Source organism: Ambystoma mexicanum, chromosome 14 (assembly GCF_040938575.1).
Source record: "Ambystoma mexicanum isolate Mex_15411 chromosome 14, UKY_AmexF1_1, whole genome shotgun sequence".
In the NCBI taxonomy this organism is placed as follows: Eukaryota; Metazoa; Chordata; class Amphibia; order Caudata; family Ambystomatidae; genus Ambystoma; species Ambystoma mexicanum.
Genome location: NC_090940.1, coordinates 432,380,169 through 432,408,121, shown reverse-complemented (window position 1 = coordinate 432,408,121; position 27,953 = coordinate 432,380,169). Strand labels below are relative to the sequence as shown.

The 27,953-nt window shown below is 46.7% G+C and overlaps 1 protein-coding gene across 9 annotated transcripts in view; it reads left to right on the top strand.

Annotated features, from left to right (window-relative positions):
* Nucleotides 1-27,953, top strand: part of ABCD4 (ATP binding cassette subfamily D member 4) — a 683,911-nt gene that overhangs the window by 634,456 nt on the left and 21,502 nt on the right. For all 9 annotated transcript variants that reach the window (XM_069637624.1, XM_069637622.1, XM_069637620.1 and 6 more), the window contains 2 exons: nucleotides 12,978-13,030; nucleotides 13,686-13,762. In XM_069637624.1, coding sequence (XP_069493725.1) covers nucleotides 12,978-13,030; nucleotides 13,686-13,762 — 130 coding nt within the window. The remainder of the gene's footprint in view (nucleotides 1-12,977; nucleotides 13,031-13,685; nucleotides 13,763-27,953) is intronic.

Here is a 27,953-nt window from a genome sequence, read left to right as displayed (position 1 = left end):
CGAAGCATGATTGTTTTTGGAGTTCATTACAGAGAAGGGGGGGTGCAGAGTCAGGTGACAGCATGGAGGTGGAATGGGTGGAGATAGCGGTTTCTAGTGATGGGATCATGCTTGAGGAGACGCACAGAGGGAGGTCAGTGATTTGTTGTTCAGAGGAAAGGTGTGTATGCGTGAAGGAAATGGGGACTAGTGGATATGAGATGCTGCTTTTCACGTTCACCTTTTCAATAAGTTGAAATGAGTGACGTGGAGGTTTGGAGTCTCGTCCTGCTGCTTTTCTACTGAACTGACAGCAATTAACTTAATGCTCTGTGTATGTTCTGCCATGGTCATGCCACTCTCAGGTGATTGACCAGGAGACCAAAGAAAAGGTACCATTCAGAGAGGAGGCAGGATTTCATCCAAGTCGGAGGCAGGAAGGTTTGATGGAGAACAAATGGGGTAAGATTAATATTCCTGCTTTGTGTCATATGGATGAGTTCCTCTCCCAGTACGCAAGTGCTGTTGTGGGTTCTGTATTTCATACCCTATGTATGCCCCATATCCAGTCTTCTGCGCATTGTGTTAAGGTGCTGGTCTTCAAATCGTGGACATGCTCTGTAGGCTGCTCCCCTAGATATTGTGATTTTGGAAGGTGTACTATGTGAGGAACCTGAGGGCGTCCTCACTTCCTTCTCCCCAATATCCTCTGTTCAGGTGGCCAGGGAAGGGCCATTGCTTTTGGATTCCGACCCTGGGGGTGGATATGCGAGGGAGGATCACCTGGGAGGAGGAGACTTGGGGGAATTGAAGAGGGATGTCCTTTGGTGGGACGCGGTATCCCCCATTTCCACTTCATGATGAACCTTCAGTACCAGCAGACTTTGTGGGCTATTGTCATCCTTTCCCTTTTCTTCCTTTCAAGATGACCCTGGGAAATGCCATCAATGTATTGACACTAGGAAGAGGTTAAATAGGAGGATATTTCCTTATTCAGGGAGAGTACACACATATCAACCCCCTAATATTATTTCAGAGAAACATCAGGCCAAAATAGTAAATACACGTAGTTCCCCTCAGTCACACCACTCTAGTACTGGGACGAGGAAGAGGTGACTAGGAGTTGTACACACTAACATTCAGTTACACCCCTCTGGTACTTAGACAAGGAAGCTGCCTGAAAACCTTTGCGATGGACAGGCATGTCCAGAGAATAGAAGTAAGTGTGATCAGGCAATTGAACTGAAGGGCTTGCACCTGCAACCTGTTAACAGGTCACAGGTGCATAAAGGGTGGAGCCACCAGCAAGATTGGGAAAACTGGGCTGGGAGAGAAGGGCTTGAGAGGGGAGAATTCCTGCCCAAGAGGGGTCTGCTGGGGAGAGTCCTGCCTGGAAGCCAGGATGCCGGCTACTGCAGAGTAGAGACCGAGACGTCCGGGCCCGAGCAGGCTGTCAGAGGGTCAGAGCCTCTAGAGTCTCCTCTTCCTTGTGCTCACAGCTGGAGCTGTGAGGCACGGAAGACCCCTGAGTGCTGCAGGCCAACATCCGCGGGTGAAGAGCGGAACTACCGGCAACCCACAACGAAGTTTGCAGAAGGCAATCGCTATTCACGTAGCTCCCAAGAAATGTGCACAGAGCTGAAGAACACCAGGAGAAAGAAGAGTGAAGACGCCCAGAGGAGCAGCCCAGGACCGGTGAGTGAATTGAAGGGAACACTCATACCGGGGTGCTCCAGGGGCTACAACTGGGCATATTGTGATGCCAGATGAACTGAAATATGTGTGCAATTGATACTGAGCCCACAGTGAGGGGTTTTTGAACATCGAGCAAACTTAGAACTATAAGTAAAGGAACTTGAATTATTGAATACCAAACTAAAGGAAAACTTTGATGAGGCTATGAATGAAATGAAAGCAAGTGTGAAACACAAGCAATGAACATTTAAAAACAAAGGATTTAAAAGGCAAGTGATGAGCACTTATGAAGATAATGAAAGCAAGGTGGTGGTGGAAGAGAGTGAGTTCTGTGGAAGAACCCACTGTGGCAAAGCCAAAAGACTGTCAAGGAAAATCCAGAGTGAATGTAAACCAAAGCACAAGTGCAGTGAGGGAGAAACCTGTGTGGGCAAGAAACCTAGGGTTATCAGTTGAGTGACCTGTAATGGGTGGACGGTGTGGCCCTATGACTGTGCCTAGACCGAGGATACCCTGTCTGGAAAATCTTAGGAAAGTTAAGATAAAGAATCTCCACTTGTGAATTATATTGCTGAGGTGAATGCGAAAGATAGCAATCTGTATAAATCATTGAAGAGCCTGAAGGATTATAAAGTTGACCTGGAACAGGTTTTGAGAATTAAGAGACTTGAACTGATTGTGAGTTTACAAGCTGGAAAAGCTGACTTCTTGGGGAAGGTAAACCCAAGACTTTGTGAACTTTGTTGTCTACTTTGGGAAGGTAACCATGAGGCCTTTTTGGAACTGTGTTGTCTTCTTGGGGAAGGGAACTATGAGACTTTTTGGAACTACTTTGCACTTAGGGAAGGTAACCCTGAGACCTTTTTGGGACTGTTTTGTCTTCTTGGGGAAGGGCACCTCAGGGGGCCTTTTTGGAACTGTGTTGTGTTATTGGGGAAGGGAACCCCAAGGCTTTTTGGAACTACTTTGTGCTTGGCGAAGAGGAGCTGGAAAGTAGGCCAGGAGCTAGAAGAAGCCCAGAACCTTATTTGGAACACAATTTCTTTTGTTGCTGACATCCCTACATATTGTTTATCATTAGTTGTGAGGGCAAGTATCGGTTTTGGACACAGACAGGCTTTTAAGTTGAACTTACTGACTCTGGCTATCCTTCGTTTCTTTAGAGAGGGGAATCCCACTTTAGCATAGGGCAAGTTAGGCCTTACACCATCCTGACATTTAAGTAAATAAAAGTGTCTTGTTTGAACCTTGAATCTGTTGTCTCTGTCTTGCTTCATGATGCCTTCACAAATGCTGGAACGTCTGTCTTTAATGCTCTACACAGGTGCCATCTTCTGCATCCTGGAATTGCCTTACCTTTGGCAATGTTCCATTTCACACCGCTGAGTTAATTTCTACTTAGGGTGTAGTCCTTAATATGTTCCTAGACATGCTCCCATCGCCTGGAACCTTGGGTGATGCTGGGGTTCTTTTTTTTATTTATACATGGCTTGGCTCTCTTCTCCCTAGCATGGTGTTAGGAATGTTGTGCTACTTCTTAGGGATGCTGAGCTGCTTTTTGTACACTGGCATGGTGTTAGGAATGTTGTGCTGCTTGTACCCAAGCACGGTGTTAGGAATTCTGCGCTGCTTCTTGTACCCTAGCACAGTGTTAGGAATGCAGAGCTACTTCTTGTACCGTAGCACAGTGTTAGGAATGTTGTGCTGCTTCTTGTACCCTAGCACGGTGTTAGGAATGCTGAGCTGCTTCTTGTACCCTAGCATGGTGTTAGGAATGCTGAGCTGCTTCTTGTACCGTAGCACAGTGTTAGGAATGTTGTGCTGCTTCTTGTACCCTAGCGCAGTGTTAGGAATGCTGAGCTGCTTCTTGTACCCTTGCATGGTGTTAGGAATGCTGAGCTGCTTCTTGTACCGTAGCACAGTGTTAGGAATGTTGTGCTGCTTCTTGTACCCTAGCGCAGTGTTAGGAATGCTGAGCTGCTTCTTGTACCCTTGCATGGTGTTAGGAATGCTGAGCTGCTTCTTGTACCCTAGCATGGTGTTAGGAATGCTGAGCTGCTTCTTGTACACTAGCATGGTGTTAGGAATGCTGAGCTGCTTCTTGTACCCCAGCACAGTGTTAGGAATGCTGAGCTGCTTCCTGTACCCCAGCACAGTGTTTGGAATGCTGAGCTGCTTCTTGTACCCTAGAATGTTGTTAGGAATACTGTGCTGCTTCTTGTAATCTAGAAGGGTGTTAGGAATGCTGAGCTGCTTCTTGTTCTCTAGCACAGTGTTAGGGATGCAGCGCTGCTTCTTGTACCCTAGCACGGTGTTAGGAATTCTGCGCTGCTTCTTGTACCCTAGCATGGTGTTAGGAATGCTGAGCTGCTTCTTGTACCGTAGCACAGTGTTAGGAATGTTGTGCTGCTTCTTGTACCCTAGCACAGTGTTAGGAATGCTGAGCTGCTTCTTGTACCCTAGCATGGTGTTAGGAATGCTGAGCTGCTTCTTGTACCGTAGCACAGTGTTAGGAATGTTGTGCTGCTTCTTGTACCCTAGCGCAGTGTTAGGAATGCTGAGCTGCTTCTTGTACCCTAGCATGGTGTTAGGAATGCCGAGCTGCTTCTTGTACACTAGCATGGTGTTAGGAATGCTGAGCTGCTTCTTGTACCCCAGCACAGTGTTAGGAATGCTGAGCTGCTTCTTGTACCCTAGAATGTTGTTAGGAATACTGATCTGCTTCTTGTACCCTAGCAGGGTGTTAGGAATGCTGAGCTGCTTCTTGTTCCCTAGCACAGTGTTAGGGATGCAGCGCTGCTCTTTGTACCCTAGCACAGTGTTAGGAATGCTGAGCTGCTTCTTAGGGATGCTGAGCTGCTTTTTGTACCCTAGCACAATGTTAGGAACACTGAGCTGCTTCTTGTACCCTAGCATGATGTTAGGAACACTGAACTGCTTCTTGTACCCTAGCACGGTGTTAGGAATGCTGAGCTGCTTCTTAGGGATGCTGAGCTGCTTTTTGTATCCTAGCACAATGTTAGGAACACTGAGCTGCTTCTTGTACCCTAGCACGATTTTAGGAACACTGAGCTGCTTCTTGTACCCTAGCATGGTGTTTGTCATGGGCGCTACTCCCGAGGGGCCAGGACTGGCCCAGCACCCTCGGAAGCAGACCCGTCTTCCACTACTCCGGACCCAGCAGACCCGTACAGTGGCCCTTTGGACCGTGTCCTGGCGCCTTTGGCGCCAGGCTCATGAAGGGTTTCAGTCCCGGCGCCATAGGCGCCGGGCTCATATTGATAAACAGTGTAATAATGCTTGGGTGGACTTACCTGAGGCAGACCATGCTGCATATTTACCCAGAACAATCCAGTCTGGTTGAAGTCCCCAGCCATCAGGGCTGGGAGGAACTATTCCCTCCATTCAGGAACTCTTTTCTTAGCTGGGTGGAACCAGTGGAAGAACACACACTGGAAGCACTTCTCTGCTATTTAAACCACGCCCGATGGAAAACACGTGCTTTGCGTTATTCTGCAGCAGCAGCAGGACGCTCACCGAGTCGGCTCCTGCATTCCAGGTCCAGAGTCATCTTCAGCTTCCGCGCAGCAACGTCTGGATGAAGAAAGACACAGAACAATCCCGGAATCCAGTCAATGGCAAAACCTGCAAAGAATAAACATAAGGTTAGAAAAGTGCAACTCGCTCGCAGCCGCGTCCGCTTACCTGATCCATCCGTGATTGCAACGGAGCTAACCGCGGCCTTCTCTTCGGCTGCTTCTCTGCACCTGAAAGGCAAAGGTCATAATTAAAAAGGGGTTCGGGTGAAGGCAGTCGCATTCATCTTAACTTACCAGTTTTTGCACACGCAGAAGCGGCCGCATCAACCGCAGCATCCCGGCACCTGAAAACTAGAAAAAGGACATTATTAGAGGTGCCATTAAAAGTGGCCAACGATCATTATACTTACGTGCATCGGCACGTGCAGTGGCAACGGATATAAAGCCCGCAGCATCCCGGCACCTGAAAACTAGAAAAAGGACATTATTAGAGGTGCCATTAAAAGCGGCCAACGAACATTATACTTACGTGCATCGGCACGTGCATCGGCAACGGAAAACTACACCCACAGCATCCCGAGGCCTGAAACAAAGGAAAAGGGACATTATTGAGGTGCCCATCTTGTAAAGCCTAAAGACTACAGTATACTTACAGGCATCCGCTCGTGCAGTAACGGCGGCATTGCTCTTCGGCATCCCAGCACCAGTGCCACAACTAAGGCCGCAAAAGACTTGAGCCTCAACACTGAACTCATCCAGTGACGTAACTGGAATCCACGCACCCCTGCACCAGACGCAGGATGGAGAGCTCAGCATTTATACGCCTAAGGTGGGAGCTCGCCGAGACAAGTAGAAAGCTAGGCTGTGGGAGAAACTGGCGATTGGTGGGAGAAGGAATCCCATCAAACGGTGATTAACCCTTTTTCTTCCACCTGCAGAAAACTTACCCTGCAAGTCAGACATTCGATAAGAGGGAGCCCAGTCCTGAGAGTCGTCCGAGCTCTACGCTTCTCAATTGAAGAAACGATAGCAGCCCAGCCGGGATCAGCGCCTCCGTGGGAATCAGGTGAGCGTTACAGAACGCAAAGCCCACCAATAACCTCCTACCCAGGCGCTATGGAAACTTCCGACACAGACCAACTGGCCCAGTTATTAGGGGAATTAAGAGCTGAAGTTCATGCTGCCCGCCATGAAACAAATGCCCTTAGGAGGGAATTGATAATATCAAAAGAACGAACTGATGATCTCGCCAGACAGTTATTACAGACACAAGCGGGGCAAACCCCGCTACCTAATTCAGGAGGGAGCTATATCCCAGCGGCTTCAGCCAATCCTGTTCAAATCAACCTACCCGGAAATGTGCCATTGGCACCGCCTGAACGCTTCTCTGGTGACCCTAAAAGGTTTGCGGTGTTTATAAATCAATGCCGATTGCACTTTCTTTGTAGACCTGCAGCCTTTCCGACTGACCAGACTAAGGTAGCCTTTGTGCTTTCGTATCTTAGCGGCAGTGCCGCTGATTGGTCGATCCCTCTGTGGTAACACAGGATGACCCGATCCTTCGTGATTTCCCGACCTTCCAGGCAAATATGGAAAGACTTTTTGCAAGGCATTCCCAGGGGCAGGCCCTGGACAACGAACTCCTTTCCCTACGACAGGGCAATCAAGATCTTTTGGCCTACATTGCATCATTCAATAGGCTAATCGTGGAAACCAGATGGCCTGAGGACAAAAGAATCACGCTTTTTCACAGGGGTTTGCGTGGCGAACTCAAAGACGTCCTTGCCCAGGTAGTGAATCCTCCTCAGGATTGTTCAGAGTACATTGATTTGGTGGTCCAATTGGATCACAGACTACAAAACAGAAAGGCGGATCGATCCAGGTTTGAAACACGAGTGTTCCCTAAGCCTCAAAGTCACACCAAAGGAGTTGAAGCTGTCGAACCTATGCAAATTGGGGTTGTAAAGGGTCCCCTAACCCAGAAAGAATGCGACAGGAGACGACAAATGCAACTATGTCTCTATTGTGGAAATTCAGGACATTTTCTTCGAGATTGCCCGGTGAAACCACCTAAGAAGACAGTGGGAGCTTCTGATAAGAGTTCTGAAAAGCCTGAGCCGGCAAACGACCTTGCCCGACAAGTGTAGAGGTCCGCTTGCCGAGCGTAAAAACCAGTTCTTTGACCTCGCACTTCGTAATGCCAATGGTCCTCGTAAACCCAGAGCAACCGGATTGTTTGCATGCAATTAAGGCATACATTGATAGCGGAGCAGTTGGAAATCATGTGGACCGCGAATTGGCTTCCAGGATGAACTTACCTCTTTGTCCAAAGGTGGTTAAAGACGTCATTACCACGGTGGATGGGACGGAAATCGCCTCCGGACCAGTGACCCATACCACTACTGAAGTGACGATACTAGGCCAAGACGGGCATCAGGAGGTAATTGTGTTCGACGTGATCAAGGCTCTTCAATTCCAAGTAATTCTAGGGATTCCTTGGTTGGAGAAACACAATCCTCAGATTGATTGGCGAGCAAAGACGATAAAGTTCCCAGAGTGCACACCAACTTGTTATCCACGACCCAACATTGGCCTAGCGTCAGTAACGGCTGACGGTCCACAATTACCTCTAGAGTATCGAGAGTTCCAAGATGTTTTTCAAAAGGAACAGGCTAACACCTTGCCACCCCACAGATCATACGATTGTCAGATAGATTTGCTACCCGGTGCAACTCCCCCTTGCAGTAGGATTTACGCCCTTACCGAGCCTGAGAACCTTCATCTGCGACAGTATTTAGACCAGTACCTGGCCAATGGCTTTATCCGTCCGTCGAAGTCCCCTGCATCCTCGGCTCTGTTCTTCGTACCAAAAAAAGAAGGTGACCTCAGAACCTGTATAGATTATCGTGCTCTGAACCAGATAACAGTAAAAAAACGGTACCCCTTACCTCTGATCCCAGAACTCCTTGACCAGGTAAAAAACGCCTGTATTTATACTAAGCTTGATCTCCGGGGAGCTTATCACTTGGTACGGGTCAAGGAAAGAGATGAATGGAAGACGGCCTTTCGCACTAAGTATGGGCTATTTGAATACCAAGTGATGCCCTTTGGACTATGCAATGCACCGGCCGCCTTCCAATATTTTATGAATGATGTCCTCAGAGAGCTCATTGATGTCTGCGTTGTCGTCTACATAGATGACATTCTTGTGTACTCATCTTCAGAAGCTGACCATCGAAATCATGTTAGGGCGGTCCTTGAAAAACTTCGCCAACATAAACTTTTTGCCAAGCTCGAAAAATGTGTTTTTCATGTCACTGAGGTCGAATTTTTGGGATTTATTCTGACACCCAAAGGAGTCCACATGGACTCAAGAAAAGTAGACGCTATCCTCAAATGGCCGTCTCCTACTTCCGTGAAAGGCGTTCAAAGCATGCTAGGCTTTGCCAATTTTTACCGTAGATTTATTCCAGAGTTTTAACGAGTGGTACAACCCATCACCGCCCTCTTAAGAAAAAATAAACGCTTTGAATGGTCCGCAGAAGCAGAACAAGCCTTCCAAGAGCTAAAGGCTAAATTCACCTCAGCGCCAATACTGAAACACCCACGCCCGGACCTCCCTTACATCGTTGAAACCGACGCCTCCAGCTTAGCAATGGGAGCAGTCCTATCACAAAGAGATCCAGAGACTAACCAACTGCATCCTGTGGCATTCTGGTCTCGGAAGTTCTCGGCGCCTGAGATCAACTACATCATCACAGACAAAGAGCTTCTAGCGATTAAATCAGCCTTTAAGGCATGGCGGCATTATCTCCTCGGGGCCAGACACACCGTCACAGTGATCACCGATCATCGAAATCTGCAGTATCTGAAAACCGCCAAGGCTCAATCCTCCAGACAGCTTCGCTGGGCTCTATTCTTTGCTGAATTTGACTTTGTGATCACTTATCGCCCCGGCAACAAGAACGGCAAAGCGGATGCTCTTTCCCGAATTGGAATGGGAGATAACGTTGCCAATCCAGAACCTGTACCAATAATTCCTGAACAAAGGATCGTGGGTCTGATTTCTTCACAATCCATTGAGGATATTGAAGAAAAAACTAAACAACTTGTAACCTCACCAGACTTACTGAACTGGTTACAAAAAGGAAAAGATTTCACCGTAAGCAATGACTTGCCTTATTTCCAAAGACGATTGTTCCTACCACACGCCGATTTCCAAAGACAGGTAATCTCCTGCTATCATGATTCATTAATTGAGGGTCACCCTGGCATTGCCAAAACCACAGAAAAGGTGAAGAGACACTTCTGGTGGCCTTCGTGGATAAAAGACATAAAGGAATTTGTGATGTCCTGCGGTGTGTGCGCTCAAAACAAGGGTCAGAAGAAGAGGCCGGCTGGTTTTATGCAACCATTAGACATCCCACCGTGTCCCTGGCATACCCTTTCCATGGACTTCATCACAGACTTACCCTCCTGTTCCGGGTACAACACCATTCTTGTTATTGTGGACCTGTTTTCTAAAATGGCCCACTTCATTCCGCTAAAAGGCTTACCTTCAGCATAGGTCCTAGCCAAAGTATTTCTTGAAAACATCGTCCGGCTACACGGCTTCCCGTCAGTACTAATCTCAGATAGGGGGAGCCAGTTTATTTCCCACTTTTGGCGTAGCTGTTGTCGATTAGCTCAAATCGATGTAAGACTTTCGACCAGCCATCATCCCCAGACCGACGGGCAAACCGAGAGAACAAACCAGACTCTCGAGCAATATTTACGATGCATGCTACAACAGTCGGAGAGTAACTGGAAGGACATCCTTTGGATAGCTGAATATGCTTACAACAATTCAGTTCATTCGGGTACCGGGAAGAGTCCCTTCTACATCTTGTATGGGATTCATCCTCGAACCTCCAACCTTGATCCACCTCAAGATCTTGGAACACCCGCCGTGGATCAATTGCACACCGTTATTACCCAAGCGTTTAAGGAAGCGACTGCACATCTACAACAAGCTAAAGAGAGGTACAAAAAAGGAGCAGATCAACACCGAAGCAATGCCCCTCAATACCAGGTTGGGGATCAAGTCTGGCTGTCCACCAAACATTTATCGCTTAAAGGGCCTCGCACCTTCAACCCCAAATACCTGGGACCATATCCAATTACGGCCATAATTAATCCAGTGGCCGTTAAATTAGAATTGCCAACCCATATGAGAATACATCCTGTATTTCACGTATCTCTTTTGAAACCCATGCAACCTGGAACCAGATTGACCAATCCTCCAGAGCCCATTCAAGTGAATGGGGAGCCGAATTTGAAGTAAAAGACATTTTGGACTCTAAAATCATCAGATCGAAGCTATTCTACCTAATCGACTGGAAAGGCTACGGACCTCAGGAAAGGTCATGGGAACCCTATGACCACGTCCATGCTCCTCGTCTAGTCCAGAAATTTCACCGAACCTTTCCCGATAAACCAAAACCCCCGGGGAGGACAAGTTTGGGAGGGGCCTTCAGGAGGGGTGCTGTCATGGGCGCTACTCCCGAGGGGCCAGGACTGGCCCAGCGCCCTCGGAAGCAGACCCGTCTTCCACTACTCCGGACCCAGCAGACCCCTACAAGGGCCCTTTGGACCGTGTTCTGGCACCTTTGGCGCCAGGCTCATGAAGGGTTTCAGTCCCGGTGCCGGGCTCATATTGATAAACAGTGTAATAATGCTTGGGTGGACCTACCTGAGGCAGACCATGCTGCATATTTACCCAGAACAATCCAGTCTGGTTGAAGTCCCCAGCCATCAGGGCTGGGAGGAACTATTCCCTCCATTCAGGAACTCTTTTCTTACCTGGGTGGAACCGGTGGAAGAACACACACTGGAAGCACTTCTCTGATATTTAAACCACGCCCGATGGAAAACACGTGCTTCGCGTTATTCTGCAGCAGCAGCAGGACGCTCACCGAGTCGGCTCCTGCATTCCAGGTCCAGAGTCATCTTCAGCTTCCGCACAGCAACCTGTGGATGAAGAAAGACACAGAACAATACTTACCAGATCCCGGAATCCAGTCACCGGCAAAACCTGCAAAGAATAAACATAAGGTTAGAAAAGTGCAACTCGCTCGCAGCCGCGCCCGCTTACCTGATCCATCTGTGATTGCAACGGAGCTAACCGCGGCCTTCTCTTCGGCAGCTTCTCTGCACCTGAAAGGCAAAGGACATAATTAAAAAGGGGTTCGGGTGAAGGCAGTCGCATTCATCTTAACTTACCAGTTTTTGCACACGCAGAAGCGGCCGCATCAACCGCAGCATCCCGGCACCTGAAAACTAGAAAAAGGACATTATTAGAGGTGCCATTAAAAGCGGCCAACGATCATTATACTTACGTGCATCGGCACGTGCAGTGGCAACGGATATAAAGCCCGCAGCATCCCGGCACCTGAAAACTAGAAAAAGGACATTATTAGAGGTGCCATTAAAAGCGGCCAACGAACATTATACTTACTTGCATCGGCACGTGCAGCGGCAACGGAAAACTACGCCCACAGCATCCCGAGGCCTGAAACAAAGGAAAAGGGACATTATTGAGGTGCCCATCTTGTAAAGCCTAAAGACTACAGTATACTTACAGGCATCCGCTCGTGCAGTAACGGCGGCATCGCTCTTCGGCATCCCAGCACCAGTGCCACAACTAAGGCCGCAAAAGACTTGAGCCTCAACACTGAACTCATCCAGTGACGTAACTGGAATCCACGCACCCCTGCACCAGACGCAGGATGGAGAGCTCAGCATTTATACGCCTAAGGTGAGAGCTCGCCGAGACAAGTAGAAAGCTAGGCTGTGGGAGAAACTGACGATTGGTGGGAGAAGGAATGCCATCAAACGGTGATTAACCCTTTTTCTTCCACCTGCAGAAAGCGTACCCTGCAAGTCAGACATTCGATAAGAGGAAGCCCAGTCCTGAGAGTCGTCCGAGCTCTACGCTTCTCAATTGAAGAAACGATAGCAGCCCAGCCAGGATCAGCGCCTCCGTGGGAATCAGGTGAGCGTTACAGTGTTAGGAACGCTGAGCTGCATCTTGTATCCTAGCACGGTGTTAGGAACGCTGAGCTGCATCTTGTATCCTAGCACGGTGTTAGGAACGCTGAACTACTTCTTGTACCCTAGCACAGTGGTAGGAACGCTGAGCTGCATCTTGTACCCTAGCACGGTGTTAGGAACGCTGAGCTGCATCTTGTACCCTAGCACAGTGTTAGGAACGCTGAGCTGCTTCTTGTACCCTAGCATAGTGTTAGGAATGCTGAGCTGCTTCTTGTATCCTAGCACGGTGTTAGGAACGCTGAGCTGCTTTTTGTACCCTAGCAGTGTTAGGGATGTTGTGCTGCTCATCATACCCTAGACAGGCTTCATCTCTGCGCTCCTCAGTCTTGTGCTCAAGCATTCCGTATTGCTGAATGTGTCGTACTTTTTTTACCTATATGCCTCCCTGCACCTTGCCATGGTTTTATGGGTGTTGTGCTTCTGGATGTTCTGTCTTGCATGCCCTGGATATGCCACGTCTCCTAGTACCCTGCCATAGTACTATGGGTGCCGTGCAGTAAGAGGTGCTGCCCTGCATTTATTTATTTATGTATTGGACATTTGTATGGCGCCTATAAACAGTATTTTATTGATAAGAAATGTCTGTGAGGATGTTTTAAAAAAAAAGTATTTTATACCTCTCTGTTGACTGGTGTATAACTTTGTTTTTATGCTTTTTTGTGTTCTGCTCAGTCAAATTTATTGACCAGAACTGGAGGCCTGGATCGCAAAATGGACTGGAACTGGTAAGAAATCTCCCATTCCTCCTTCTAACATCCCTCATCTACCAGCATATCTGACTTTCTGGCCAGGAGGTCTTTGCATTGTATTATGCTAGACTAGGGTTCAGCTATAGCACAGAAGAGGTCGCCATTTTGCAATGGGCCACTGAGGGCCTGAATTTTGAGACTGCGCTGAGAGTAGGGTTCAATGGAGTACTAAGGCTATGAGTGCAGAGGGTGTACTAATGCTTTGTTTCAGAGACTGCATTGGAGGTGAGGTAATGGAGATAGATTCTGTAGGGGAAGGGTGGAATATTGGGGGCACAAGTGTTCCGTGATAGTGCTCAAGGTCAGAGTTCACAGACAGCGCTGGGTGTTCATGGTTAAGAGACAGCTGGCGGTAGAAATGTTCATAGGCGTTGAATTTGGAGTAGTTTGCCTGGGTGGGTGCACGGGGGTAAAGCACAGAAATGGGACTGGGTCTGCAATGACTGTGCTGTAAGAGTAAAGGGACTCGTCAGAGGATTGAAGTGCGCAGATTGCAACATGTGTGTCGAGTGCATGTATGTGGCCGAATATCCAAATGTCCATCTTTGTCTCTGCCAATCTCTCCTCCTTTCCGCCTGTCCCTTTGGCTGTGTTTTGCTTGGAGGGTGAGCACTGTGCTCCTGTCTTCCAGGTATGACGTCCTGTCTCCAGGGGAAATGCAGAGGCTTACCTTTGCGCGGCTTTTCTATCTGCAGCCAAAGTATGCAGGTCAGTGACTCCATTTTGGAAGCAGAGCATGCATAGCATTGCACCAATAAGACACCAACCAAAAGAGTGCCTTTAAAAAGGATACTTCAGAGATGATAGTATCACACTGCGCTGATTTCAGTCCATTATCCACCAGGGTTTCAGGTGTACCCGTTTAACTCCCAGTAGACGCAGTGATTTTAAGTATCGCCAAAATCCTTCTGATGCGTTTCTTCTATTCTGATCAACATTAGGTAACCTCAGGATGAATTGGAAAAAAGATCGGCTGAGCATTAATGGAGAAATGGTAATCGCACACCATTCACCCCTTGCGTGCCTAAGGAGACCAATAAGAGTGTTAAGGTGGTTTCTCACCCTATATAACCTTAGACTTTGTGCTAGCCCAGTTCACAACCAATGTCAATTTCCCCATTTGATTCCCTGTTGATAACTCTTTGGGTGTGCTCTGAGGAAAGGGTAGGAATATGTGACGAAGTGCCCGGCCTTCGCATGGGGGTAGTGAATGTGGTGGTTGCAGGTGCTGGGTGCCTGCACCCACAGTGTGATGCAACGGTCCTGTACCTAAGTGGACCATTCCTGCACCTTCGTTCCTCTCCTCTACACGCTCCTCAATGACTTGGCCACATTCTCAAGCATCCACCCTTTTGACGTTCACCCTGGTTGGGCTCTGGGCTTCCCTGTCCCTTCTCTTCTACTGCCGTCTGAGTCACTTCTACCTTGACTTTATCTCCAACCTCTTTCTCTGCTCCTCAGCAAAAGTAGAAGACTTTATCACAGCCATTGTTACAGGAACATTGCATCAGTGCAAACGCAGGTTTTCATGATATTAGCACTACGGCAAAAATTGCCCAAGTGTAAAAAACCTAGCGCCTCAATACGAGCTTGGCAGTCAATTCTACAGTAAATCCTCGGCAATACTGACACAATCATGTATCGCTACCACCGCTTGCTCCTGTGGGTTTACCGTAGCATGACAAGGGGTGGTTTTCTCCATGTGTGGTGTCCATAGGACTCAGTAGGGGTTTTTGACAAATTCATCACCAGCAGATTTACCGTACAGTAAATCTGACAATTTTTGGAGGTGAAGTGGCAAATTTAAATCCAGCGTGTTGCTGGAGGTAAAACCCTCCACTTTCGCTCAAAATGTATAATTCAGCGGTGCAGGGAAAATAGTCAGAATTCTGTACTGCTAAAAAAGTGGCAGTATTGGAATAACCGCCATCTTTTTCCTGCACTGCTGAACTTGTGATGCGTCCAATATTCTTTCCATGCATTTTTTACCAGGCAAAACCTGTCCTAGTTATGTTATGTAATGTTAAGACGTTTTTATACTGCACCAAATCAGAAAAAGGGTGACCAATAGGGATGAAACAGGAGAAGACATAAGCTACTAGGCAAAATAGAGAGTGGTGATGTTTGTGAAAGCTTGGGTGAGTGATACTCCAGTACCATTAAACGTGCAAAAGAATTTTGCAGAAAAAGTGAGCATAAGTTCAAAACGTGTCTGTAGATGAGGGAGAATTTACTTGAGGGCAGGTTCAAAATAGATCTTGAGTCAATTGTAGTTTATGTCTGTGTGATGGATAAAAAGTCACTTTTTCCTGCTCATAAACGGGCTGGTGGATGGACTGGCAAGCATGTGCTGCAAAGGAGGTCCTTGGTGGGAGGTGTTTCTCCAGGCGCTGGAGGTGTTCCTATAGGCACTTGCTTCACTTTTTGTAATTATGCTGCTGGGTAACATGATCCGGTCCTGTCACCTTCCTGGGGCTATCATCCTAATAATATGGCGGAAAGGTTGCTATGGACTATTGAGTTCAATAGTGAGCTGCTTTCACTGTCGGCTGCAGAGTGATGTTAGTGCTGTAAGGGACAGGTTTTAGGAAAGGGTGACAGATGTCTCCGGTCTCTTGTAAGTATGCTTATGTAATGCTTCATGGGACGATCTGGAAAATAACCAATTGCAACCTGTTCTCTGTAGGTGTTTGCTCTCTATTGGGGGGATAGACAGAGAGACTGGCTCCAGTCTGTTCTTAGTAGGGGCGTTTCAATGCCATTTGCGACTAGGGTGGAAGACATGGGGTGGCAGATTTTGGTCTGTTCTTCTTAGGCAGGAGCTAGTTCCATGTGGTGTGAAAGTGAAGGAGGGATATTGTATGATAGGTTATTTATAACACGCTTAATACACAGAGGTTTCTATGCGTGGAACCGGGGATCGAACCTGTGTTGCTTGTGTTGTCTTGCTTCCAAGGCGAGAACATTGCACCTGAGCTATCCTCCCGAGTAGCAAATTACGTCCTGCACTCAGAATTAAGAGTACTTTAGCATCCTGCTCTCCCTCCTTCGCAACTGGAGGGATGGGACTGAAGCTTCGCCCAAAGAAGATGCAGTCACTTTCTGTTTTAGAATGGGGCCAGTATGCACAAGCATTCCCCTGCGTGCAAGGCCCTGCCAGCCACCAGTGCATTACCAACCTTCGCCTCCCAGTTCCTGTTTTTCCGTCCTATCGGTTGAATGTGTGAGAAAGCATCTCCACAATAATCGCTTTTTTGGACAGTGATTCTTTTCTGTCTCTCCTCCTAGAGGGGCATATTTTCTATTTTGATTGGCTATTTTCTAATATTCACCTTCTTCCTGGTGCATGCCAATGACAACAGGTTTCAAACAGTGCATAGGGTATGGCTGGCATCTCCCTCCACATGCCATTGACAACAAATTTCAAGCGGTGCATAGGGTACACCAAGCTCTGCTCAACAGCTGATCCTCACAGAGCCTGCATAAGCGTTCTTTTCAACTTTCATCTGGTGAGTCCTGGTCAATTCTGTGTTGGTATGAACCCAGGCCCCTTAGAACATGCTTAGTCTTCATGCTCTAGAATGGTCCAGTGCCAAGAGCCACTGTGGTGTTTGTGGAGGGATGGAAGACTTTGCATGCTTATGGTTAGAGGGATAAACACAAATTCTAACACTCTCCTTCCAAATCAAGGGCCCAAGTTTGCCTTTATAGCTTTTTCAGGTTTCTGATACAGAGGATGACTTTTTCAACCCTTCTGGTTATTGTACGGTACCGCCTCAACAAACCTACTCCTGTAAGAGAGTAGGCTGCTCCTATCCCGCAGTTCTCTTCAGACAAAGACCTGCTCTAGTCTCACAGCCTTCTGTACGGATTTTCTTGATGAACCTTCAGGTATAAATGTCTATGATATCACAGCTGAACACTTCAGTAACTCCTTCCTTGCCTATGACAGAAATCCCAGCCTTGGTTTACTCTACCATGTCCCCTGTGGCCTCATTGAATGAAGCATCACCTCCAAGCCCCTACGTCCCCTCTTTAGACGTAGTTGACTCTATTATCAATGCTGCTATGCAGTCCGTAATGTCAGACCAATATCTGGAGGTTTTGCTTTCAAGCTTGCAGACCAAAGTTTAAATCTAGTGTCCTCTCCAGCCCCCGCTCCGTCTTCAGAACTTATTGATGTTCCTTTATGCGGGGTATAACATCCAAAATTGGGAGGCCCTGGAAAAGGTTGTACATTTTCTTCCTCATGACACACAAGAAGAATTCTTCTTATGGTTGGCTAGGGAGCAGCCTTATAGAGGCTTTAGGTTATTAATAAGCACCTTACTGACACAACGTCTAGAGCCATGATTTCCTCTATCTGCATGTGCTGGCATTCTAATCTAAGACTACTCCTCTATATACTTACATCCACAGTCATGTATCTCTTGTTTGATGCAAAGACCTTGTTTTCTACTTCCGCATAATGGGGTCCTTCAAACATGCAAAACTGGCCCTGTGAATGTTAAATCTTTGAGCGCTATTTTTTAGCTTACTAAGTTGGGCTTTTAGCATTGTTCTACTTTCAAGACTTTTAAGGCTGGACAATTGGCAAAAAGCAAGTCCACCTACTCTTCTGGTCAGTTGCCAAGATGAAGAATAGGTTTTGTTCTAAATCTAACCCAGCAGTGTCATCTTCGACCAACCAGGATACTGCTGCAAAGTTGACAGGACTTTGAAGTGGGGATGCCTGCTTAACCTTTTCTGGCCAGGCACCATGCATCCCATATGGGAGGAAGGCTTTCCTCATTTTACAGAGGCTGCTCAAGCATCACACAAGATACTTGGGTGCCCAATATCACCAGAGAAGGTTTTCGCCTGGTCATTCCTCCTTCACCTCCATCGTCTTTACCAAGGTTCCTAAGGTCTTCCCCAGAGTTACTGCCGGAGATTCCAAATATTCTCTGCCTGAACGTTATAGAGATTGTTCCAGAGAATGAAAGGGTTATCATCTTACATTATTGCTACGTTACAGTACTAAAGGAAACACAAGGGGTCAGGCTTATTATAAATCTCTCACTACTCAAGTTTCTGCCTTTAGAAGCCTTCCCCATGACTCAGATCATAGAGGCCCATCAGGTGGGCGATTGGCAAACATCAGTGGATCTTCAAGATGCTTACATCCATGTTCTAATCAAAAGGAAGCATCTCCATTTTCTCGGGGTTTACCCAGAACAGCGAGCACCATCAGTAGAAATGCCTTCCAGTCCGCCTGACTAGAGCTCCCGGTCCGGCCTTCACAAAGATGCTGTCTGTCGTGGTTGCTCACCTCGCTGTTCAAAAGATTCACATTTACCCTTATTTGGACTTAATTTTCAACATCGGGTTTTAGATTCAGTTACTCAGTGGTTCCACGCTCTGGCAAGGTGGTTCCTGGGACTGGACAGCTGGCGATCCTGGCACAGTGAAGGACCACAACGTCGTCAATTACTTGATGTTAAGCCCCAGGACACAATGCAGACAGAGATTAGCAGTGGCCACTGCAAACAAATAGTGGAAGTAGACCTTCATGGCGTAAACAAAGAAGCTGGTTCTGGAAAGCCCTTGTTTGTGCTTAAGAGCTGCATCTGCAGGGGGAGGCACCTTGTTTCACAAGTCTAGGGTCTAAGCTGTCCCTAGTCGGAACCCGGGATGGGACCGATGCAACAAGGTTGCCGACAAGGCAGCTGGTCAGCCCAAAGGATGGTTCTGGGATACCTCGAAAGCTTTCATGGGCAGGATCTTCAAGCAAGGGTCTAGACTGAAGCACAGATGAAGGTCTTCTGGAGATCTGCAAAGGAGCAGGGCTTTGCCAGGACGCTGAAGACAATTCTGCTAGCTGCAACGCCGAGTTCCGGGTCTTCAGCAAGATGCTTCTCTTCGTAGGTGTCTTAGCTCCCACTACGATCTGATGAATGGCTGCAAGAATCCTCATATCATCCAGGGTTCAAGCTGGGGTCGAACCCAAACCTACCAATGGTAAGTATCTGCACCATTGAAACCGGCATATCTGCCCGGCAAAAGACACACTGTGGCATGACAGTGAACTGGGACCAGATAGTTCCAGCCTCCACATCCTGCCAAATACACACCTTGGCTTTGCCCAGCTGAGGTTTTGCCCGGGAAAGAGTTTACCATAAATGGCAAATCTGGTCCTGTGAGGGTAGGATGAAGGACAAAATACAAGATGGCCAAAGGACAGTCGAAAATCTTGTGGCACAGCCATTTTAGTGTATATGGTTCTCTAAAACGCATTAATCAGTAAAATGCTAAAATGCATGCAGAAAAAAAGAAACAGTAGAAAAATATCTGCTGCCACCAACCAGTCTTGGAGCGGAGGGAGGAGCAAAATCTATGACTCTGCTTCCGAGCCTTTGAGAAGGGTGTTTCCTGAACCACTTTCACACTGTTGCATGCCACGTAGAGGACGAGAGAAACACAAAAGTGGATGCACCCAGCAGACTCATTCATGCCCAACTCGAATGGGAGACGAACACGACTGTTCTCTCGTTCTTTCAGAAATGTGGTTTCCTGATGAAATATTTGTTTGCAAAGGAGAGCAACCATCTGTGTAAGGCATATGCTTTATGGCAGGGTGTGGAGCTCCATTCTCTAGGGAACACTTTCAGACTGTATGGGTCAGGGAAATTCCTCTGTTTCCCTCCTTCCATCTTCTTTTCGAACTTTGTGAACCTTCCTGGGAGCATATCAGCAGTCTGATGGCCCCTTATTGGAAGCAGTCAGACATGCTTCTCAGACCTTCTGCTTTTGTCAAAGGGTGTGTTTCAGTTCCTCCCCATGTCTTGCGACCTTCTAGCCCACCCAGGAGAGCTGTGCTTCACCCTAGCATTCCATTACTGGACTTGAGCATCTGGTTCCTGAAGAACTAGATTACGTTAACCTGGTGATTTCTGAAGCTAACGCTTCCATCATTTGCGCAGCAACGAAAGATTCATCATGGCGGCAATATTAGAGAAAATGGCTCAGCCATTGGGCCCTGTCTGAGAACATCAATCCTCCTTAGGGCTTCCTTTGACAATCTTCTGTCTTTTATGTCCTAGTTACCTGATACTGACTTTCAGATCCAGCCCTGCAAGCACTACCTTCCAGCATAGCCGCTTACCTGAGCTCCCAAGGGGTTGCTTTCTCCTCAATGAATTATGTGAGAAGATACTTCGACGGATTCCATCTTTATCTGCCTTTCAGAGAACCGGTTAGTTTTTGGGGTTTTGGCAGCTAACACAATAAGCCTTTGGACCCTTTAGTGTCTTGTGACTTGAATCATTTTATGTGAAAGACCACCTTTTTGTTTGCTATTTCCTCTGCTAGAAGGATAAGCGAGCTTCAAACTCTAGAATTTCCTTATCACCTTCCATTAGGATAAAGTTGTCCTACAAACAGCAACACCCTTCATTCCCAAAGTTCTTTCTGATTTTCATTTAAACCAAGCAATTGTACTGGCAGCCTTCCACCTCAGACTTCACACTTCCCCAGCAGAGGCGACTTTGCACAATCTCGAGGTGGCAAGAACCTTAAACTTGTATATAAACAGGACTAAATCGTTCAGGAAATCTGCCCATCGTTTTGTAACCTATTGTGGCCTTTCACCTGGGAGCAAAGTGGCCAAGGCTGCCATCGGAAGTTGGATCGTTTCTTGCATTTCTAAAGCTCGAGTAATCTATCCTCCAGATCCCTGAAAGGCTTCATGCTCATTCGGAGCTACGTGAAAATACCGACTTTCTTTAGTGCAAGGTCGAAAACCATGTAAAACAACAAATATTAGGTCATTTAAAAGCGGCATGATACCCCCTGCAGCACACCACACCCCAATGAAACTAATTGCTATTTGTCAGTGCAGGCGTTGTAGAATGCTGAGCTTATTATTGAGTTTTTAGGCGTTAAAATAGATTTACGTGATTTTAACGAAGCTTAGCAACCTAAGATTGATGTGTTTGACATTTTATTTGGCATCACTTTTTACTTAAAAGTGCGCTATATAATTACTAATGCTGTACATTATCGTAACTGAATGAGGAGGAAGTCTGGTGAGCACTTGTGACTCGAGTGCAGTTGATAACATTTTAAGTACTCCTTTTTTGCGGTGCGGTAGCAGAGAGGTAGTCCATTCAGGAGGAGCCAGAGTCCTCACCTGTCAGCACTTAATCATTTAACCGGGCCCGAGCTCTGAAGCAGAGTGGAGGGACTGCAGAGAGGCAGTCCGGGCTGCAGGGCTAACCTGGGCTGCAGGGCTAACCTGGGCTGCAGGGCTAACCTGGCTGTCACATTGATCCAAGTACACGTTGATGGTTTGTGCTGTCTGGCTGTCCTGTGGGCTCTTGTGAGTCCATGCTCCATGAAGATACAAGCCTCTGTATTCACTGTGCTGCTGTTGATTCTGCATTGTCCCTGCAGAGTATCCCAAACCTCTAGTTGGATTAGAGTGGCTGAGCACTCCGTGACCCAGTCATAGTTGGAATAGAGTGGCTGAGAACTCCATGGCCTGTGGCTTTGATTGCCCAGCTGTGTTAATCCGGTTGACTGATTGAACCCTGGAAGAAGGTTTATTTCAGTGGCCGTTCTGGTGGAGGATTAGTTTGTGAGCCCCCAATGGGAGGAGATTATGAGAATATGCTCTTTTTGGGCCCTGGCATTCTGCCTTAAAAGTGTATTTCTAAATTGTGTTTGTGTGGCTTTAATGTGGATCCAACATAAGTCTTCTGCAGTAGATGGAATGGGATGGAATATCACTTATAAAGAAAGTGTGACAGCTGGTTAATTAGCTGCTTTGCTACTGAGTTACACTTTTCACCTTTTAGTCTTCGTTTAATTCATTTCACTGAAGATTTATGGGGCTTCCCAACTAATTCAAGAGTTTTACAGTGTTTCAAAGCGCCACATCTTTATTTTGCCAGCTGTTGAGGTGATGAGTTGGACTATGCAGGGTCACAAGCTTTTGGGTGTTTCCAGACAGTGGCAGTGTTTGGTTGGCGCTGGGAGATAGTTAATCTTTTTCATCTCCTTTGATTATGAATTTGTATCTGAGAAAGTTAATTAATTGTTGGAGGCCTGGCCCGGGTCTGCATTATTGTGATTTATGCCTTTTTTGCTTTGCATATGCTTCATATATTGATGCAGATTTTGATTGATCTGCAAGTTTGCTTCACTATTTAGATATTTAAATATTTATTTATTTCCCTTATTTATGACCCTTCTCTTGGAATGGCGAGACGTAAAGCTACCAATTGGCTCTCCCCGGAGAGTAAAGAGAGCAAATTTGTTAAGTTAACATTCCAAATTAAGGCTGCCAGAAACTTAATTAAGGTGATATTGTACAAGTTCAACCTGAATGGTCCTTTCGTGTCTTCAAGAATTCTTCCAACTGTGCGATCAAGGATTTTGTGGGAGGAAATCGATCATCGCAGGAGTTTGACAAGGGCAACCTTGATTTAACTGCCTTGGACAGCCATACAGACAGAAGGCCACACATATTTAGTTCAGCTCCAACTATACCCTTGTACGTTAGCTGAAAATGTAGTTGCTCCACTTCATAGTGACCAGATTGAGCGGCATTTGTCTGAACAGACTTTGGAGGGGATGGAGGATTTTATGGTGTAAACGCTCAGACGAGTGATGTTTTGGGGTTGTCATGGGATCATGAAAGTGATGTAAAAATCCATGAATATGTATCAATCACTAACAGATATTCCCCTATATATTTACATGCTATAGATAACATTGATATTAGCAAGATGCCTAGGTGCTGTGTAACCGATCGTAAATCTGTGGATTAAAAGGTATTAGCTTACCGAATTAGGATAACCGTACATTCCAACTCTGAGGTTAAGTTAGTACAGGGGTTTGCAACCTTTTGCTCTCCAGATGTTTTGGACTACTATTCCCATCAGCCCTAGCCAGCAAAGTCCATGTTGACGGATCAAGCAAATTGTAGTTCAAAACATCTGGAGAGCCGCAAGTTGCATTGATCGATGTGCAAGTCATATTGGTTCCCCAAAATAGCACAACAAGAGTGATCTCAGTCTCCTATGTTAATTAAGTAGTATGTCTCAAATTAAAGATAGATCTCCAAGCACGCAGAAATGACCTTGTTGAACTCAACGGGTCAGTTCGTGGCTGGACTAGTTATCTCCTGGAAATGATATTGAGTGTTGTAATTCACGTTATGAAACACATGTATGAATGCGATACAAATAAAATATCAATATCAAATTCCTCCAGTAAACGAGGAGGGTGGTTCGGGCCTTTAAACTGTTCTATCATCAAATGCTTGAGTCATTAATGCCCAGAATAGGGATGACATGAGTTTTATTTACTACCCAGTTGAAGAAAGAGGGCATATGGATTGTTTCTGTTCACGGTCTGTAGACCGCAGACACAGAAACCTAAGGTACAAAAGGTTGCATACAGAAGCACAATGTTGTGTTCATTGGGCTTCCGTCAACACTGCCAGCAGACTGCAAACAAAGGCTTTGGGAGCCCCGCAGCAGGTAACTAGAGAGGGCGTGAGGGACAAAGGGGGCCATGTAGTCGAGAGCGGACCCCCCAAAGGGACTGGGAGAGAGCTGGGAACAAAAGACTAACCTTGCGGGTGCAGACCTCTTGGCCAGGAATCAGCAAGGTTGGTATTTTGTTCCCAGCGTTCAGACATTGATCTGGTTATTACCAATATTCACCATAAACCACATTCATAGATTCATGAGGTCATCGAGAATCCTGTAAAAAGTAATTGTCAGCTGTCTGGTTCAGTTTAAGCACAGTGGGTGAGCACATCTCAAAGCAACTGGAGGGAGGTATGTCCTCCTTAATATATGCAGTCACTGCCACTAGTAACTAAGGACGAGGAAACACATACTATTTCGAACCTCTGAGACCCTAATGAACAAATGTATCCACTGAATTTGTCATAAGAGCTGTGTGTCTCAGATCAGATATTGTGAAAGTCGGGCTTTTGACTTTTGGGGCTACTGCAGGGGCTCATTTCTTTGATTTTGGGTTTTTATCACCCCCAGATCTTTCGAAATGTTTGCATCTAATTGAATTACATCAAGGAGGTGAATATGTCTACTGTAGAGACCCTCCTGTCTAAACCAAGCTCCCTTAAAAACACAATTTCGGTGTGCACCTGCAATCTTGTATTTTTAAACCAAACTCCCTTGCCCTAAAATATCACAAGAGCCTACAGCTAATTTAAGTAATTTCTGCATTGACAGAGCTTTGTTCGTAGGTTCCATCTTGTATGTTTCCAGGAAGCATGGTCTGTGCTCACCATATACGTTAAAGTTCATTCAACGTATTGTATACCATTACTTAAGGATGATTGAGGCAGACCGAGTGGGGTGTTACTGATATGGATCTTTCTTGCTCTCAATGTAAAGTCTGTTTACTTACTGTTGAAATTTGTGACATATTGACTTTGAAAATAGGCTTAGCTAACAACTGTGCTGTCTTAATTATTAAAGTTTATCTAAAACGGAAATGAAATTAGTTTGTACATTTTTGGGAGTCATTGACACAATTGATAAGCCAATGGCTGGGATTGACGACAATTATATGTTAATATTGATGGTAGGTGATTTTAATGCACAAATGGAATCTTTAATGTATCAAGATAATGGGCCTCATCTCAAGTTTGGTGATAATCCAGTAGTAAATCAGCAGATTTATTGCCAAACTCAGTTACCGTGACCGCCACTCGGTCCCTTGGCATTACCCCGGGACCGAGAGAGGTGGGCAAGCAGTGTAAAACCTCATTGTGGAATCCATTAAAAAAAAATATATATATTTTATTGCTTTTAACTCACAACATATAAACATTAGAAACAAGCGAATAATCCAATCAAATATAATGTCACTGCAAAGAACATAATCCTAACTAAACCTATTACTACAGCAAACTCCCCTGCACTCCCTGATTCCCTGCCCCTCGATTCGCCTCTGGCTCTAGCCCGTAACTTGTGTTAATATTCCTGACTTAAGCACTGGTCACTATCCATATTCATAATACCTAAAGTATCTGCGTCATCTGTGACGTCTGTGGGGTAATGTCCTCCTGGACGGCTTCTATGTCTTCCAGAGCATATATACCTTGCACCAGCGTGATTCAGGCCGCCACCACGTCATCCGCAGCCGGAAGGCCAAAGTGCCTCGCCCCCCTCCAAACCTCTGTTTCAGCTTGCCCCCATTTCCTCAGGTCTCGCCACCAATCCTCTACTTTAGGGCCCCCTGGTGCTTTCCATGCCATCGCAATTCTACTTTTGGCCAGTATATATGCCAAATCTGTCATCTTAAGTATGTGCCTCGTGCCCTTTGGGCGCAGGAAACGACCCAGCAAACATGCCCCGGGGGAAGAACATCCAACTTCAGCCATCCCCTGCACATTCTAGCTGCTATCTCATCCCAATATTTTGCACCGTAGGGCATGCCCCAGGGAAACAGGCAATTTTTAAGGGGGTCGGATAAGCTCTATGTGTTACAAACAGCTGAATCAGTTGCAATCTGGTGTTCCGGGACACCCTCTTATGGCATCCTAGAATTTCCTTCCACTGTGCATCTGAGAAAGGGGGCTCCAAGGTATATCTCCCATTTGCCTCTCGCTACCAGTGGTGCTGAGGGACCTCCCGTAAGCAGCAGTTCATAAATCCTGGAAATGGAGTGTCATACAGGGTGTCCACAATTGCGTATTTTTCCATTGATTCTCCCCATGTAGGCCTACAAGCTGTGATCTCCTTCCTAATTGTGCCATGTAGTAAGCATTGGCCTCGGTGCATCCCGGAGATGTCAGCTAGTTCGCCAAATGGTATGAAAGTTGTGTCCCTTAACAGATCCCTGATCGTGACCACCCCACTGGTTTGCCAAATCACCCATATTGCCTGTTGCACTTGTGTGGAGGTCGATACCACAGATGCTACGGGAATCTGTACTGAGACCGGGTTTGTAAGTCCTATGTGTTTGAGCGCCCTGTCCCATACTTACACCCCCAAAGACAATAGGTGTGACCCAATGCGTGTCTGTGGTCTCCTGGCCCATAGTAGTTCCTTTAGATAGAAATGTGGCTCCATATGCAGAAGCATCCGCGTGTCAGGGTTGGGGTCCTCCGCCAGCCAATCTACTACAAATTGCAGCTGTCCTGCTAGGTAATACAGCTCAAAGTGTGAAACCCTGATTCCACCTCCTTCGTGGGGTCTATGTAGGGAGGACAGTGCTATTCTGGGCCTGCCATACTGCCACAAGAAGCCTCCGCATACTGGGTCTTAATGTCCTGAAGATGGACTTAAGTATATAGTATGGAACATTAACAAGAAAGTGTAAATAGTTGAGGTAAGACTCGAGGCATTCAGACCGCAAGTACTGAGCTATCGGTTCCATGGCCAGGATGTAAAGCAATTGGGACAACAGGCACCCCTCCCTGTCTGGTCCCTTTTTCTAGTTCCCACAATTCTGAAATGTGTTTACCAGTCTTTACTTTAGCAACTGGTTGAGTGTAAATCGGCCGCACCCATCTTAAGTATGTCTGTCTAAAACCCACCCTGCACATCGTCACATAGAGCCAATACCACCTCAAACGCCTTGACCGTGTCTAGCGTTGCTTTGACGCAAGGGGTCTCCCAGTACGTTGTGTAATCTATGACATGATGTAGCCTATGCAAATTCCAGGACATATTTCTGCCTGACACATATTTCATCTTATCTGGATGGAAAATCGTGTGGATCACCTTTTTCAGCCGATTCGCCAGTGTAGCCGTCAAGATCTTACTATCCTGATTGAGCATGGATAGGGGCCTGTACGAGTCACACATTCCGGAGGTGGCTTTCGTGGTTTAAGGAGAGGGATGATAATCGATTTTCTCTGACTGAGACAAAGAATTCCCTTCTCGTAGGAGTTCATGAATCCACTCAGGAGCCGGGGGGCGAGCTCGTCTATTTATTCTTTGTAGAACCCTCTGGGCAAGCCATGCGAACCTGGGGTTTTGCCTATAGGCAATGCCCTCATCGTGCTTTGAATTTCTTCCAGTGTGATGTGCTCTTCCAAACTGAAAATCGCCTCTTGTTTTAGGCATGGCAGATCTATCCCGTCCAACACCTCTCTTACGTGTGCCTGTGGTATCTGTGGCCCCTCCTGTTTGAGGGTGATGTAAAAGTCTTTAAAGGCTGCAGTAATTCCCACATGTGTATGGCACAGTACTCCATTCTTCATTTGTATTGTATGAATTGTACTCCAATTCTCCTCCCTTTTGTACAACCAGGCCAGTAACTTGCCTGGTTTATCCCCCTCCTTGTGTTGTCTCTCGATCTTCTTAGCATAGTTATGTTTCCCCAGTCTTTCCCAACACTCTACACACTTATTTCTGATCGCCACTGCCTCTGCATCTTCTCCATTCTGACCGTCTCGGGACTGCTCCTGCTTCTGTAGCTGATCCTCCGCTAAGATTAACTCTCTACTCACCCTGGCTTGAATGCTGCTGAATTCTGCAATGGCAGCACCCCTAATAACAACCTTAAGGGCCTCCCATAGGGTGCCAGTGCTTGGGACACTGCCCAGATTGTGTTTGATGTACTCCTCAATGCTTTTCTTGATGGGGGTCAAAAAATGGGATGTCATATAACAATTCACTTCTAAGCCTCCATGTGGGTACCGGGGGTCTAGGGGTCCCATATTGCCACTGCAGTCAGAGGGGTGCATGATCTGACAGAACGCTGTCGCTATAATCATCAATAGTGAATCCGTCTGCAATCTCCTGACCAAAAAAGAAAATAGTCTATCCTGGTGTGGACCGCGTGTGGAGCAGAGAAGTGGGAAAAGTGCTTAGTGTCCGGGTGCAGTGTCTTCCATATGTCTAGTAGGCCAAATGCTGTCAAGAGT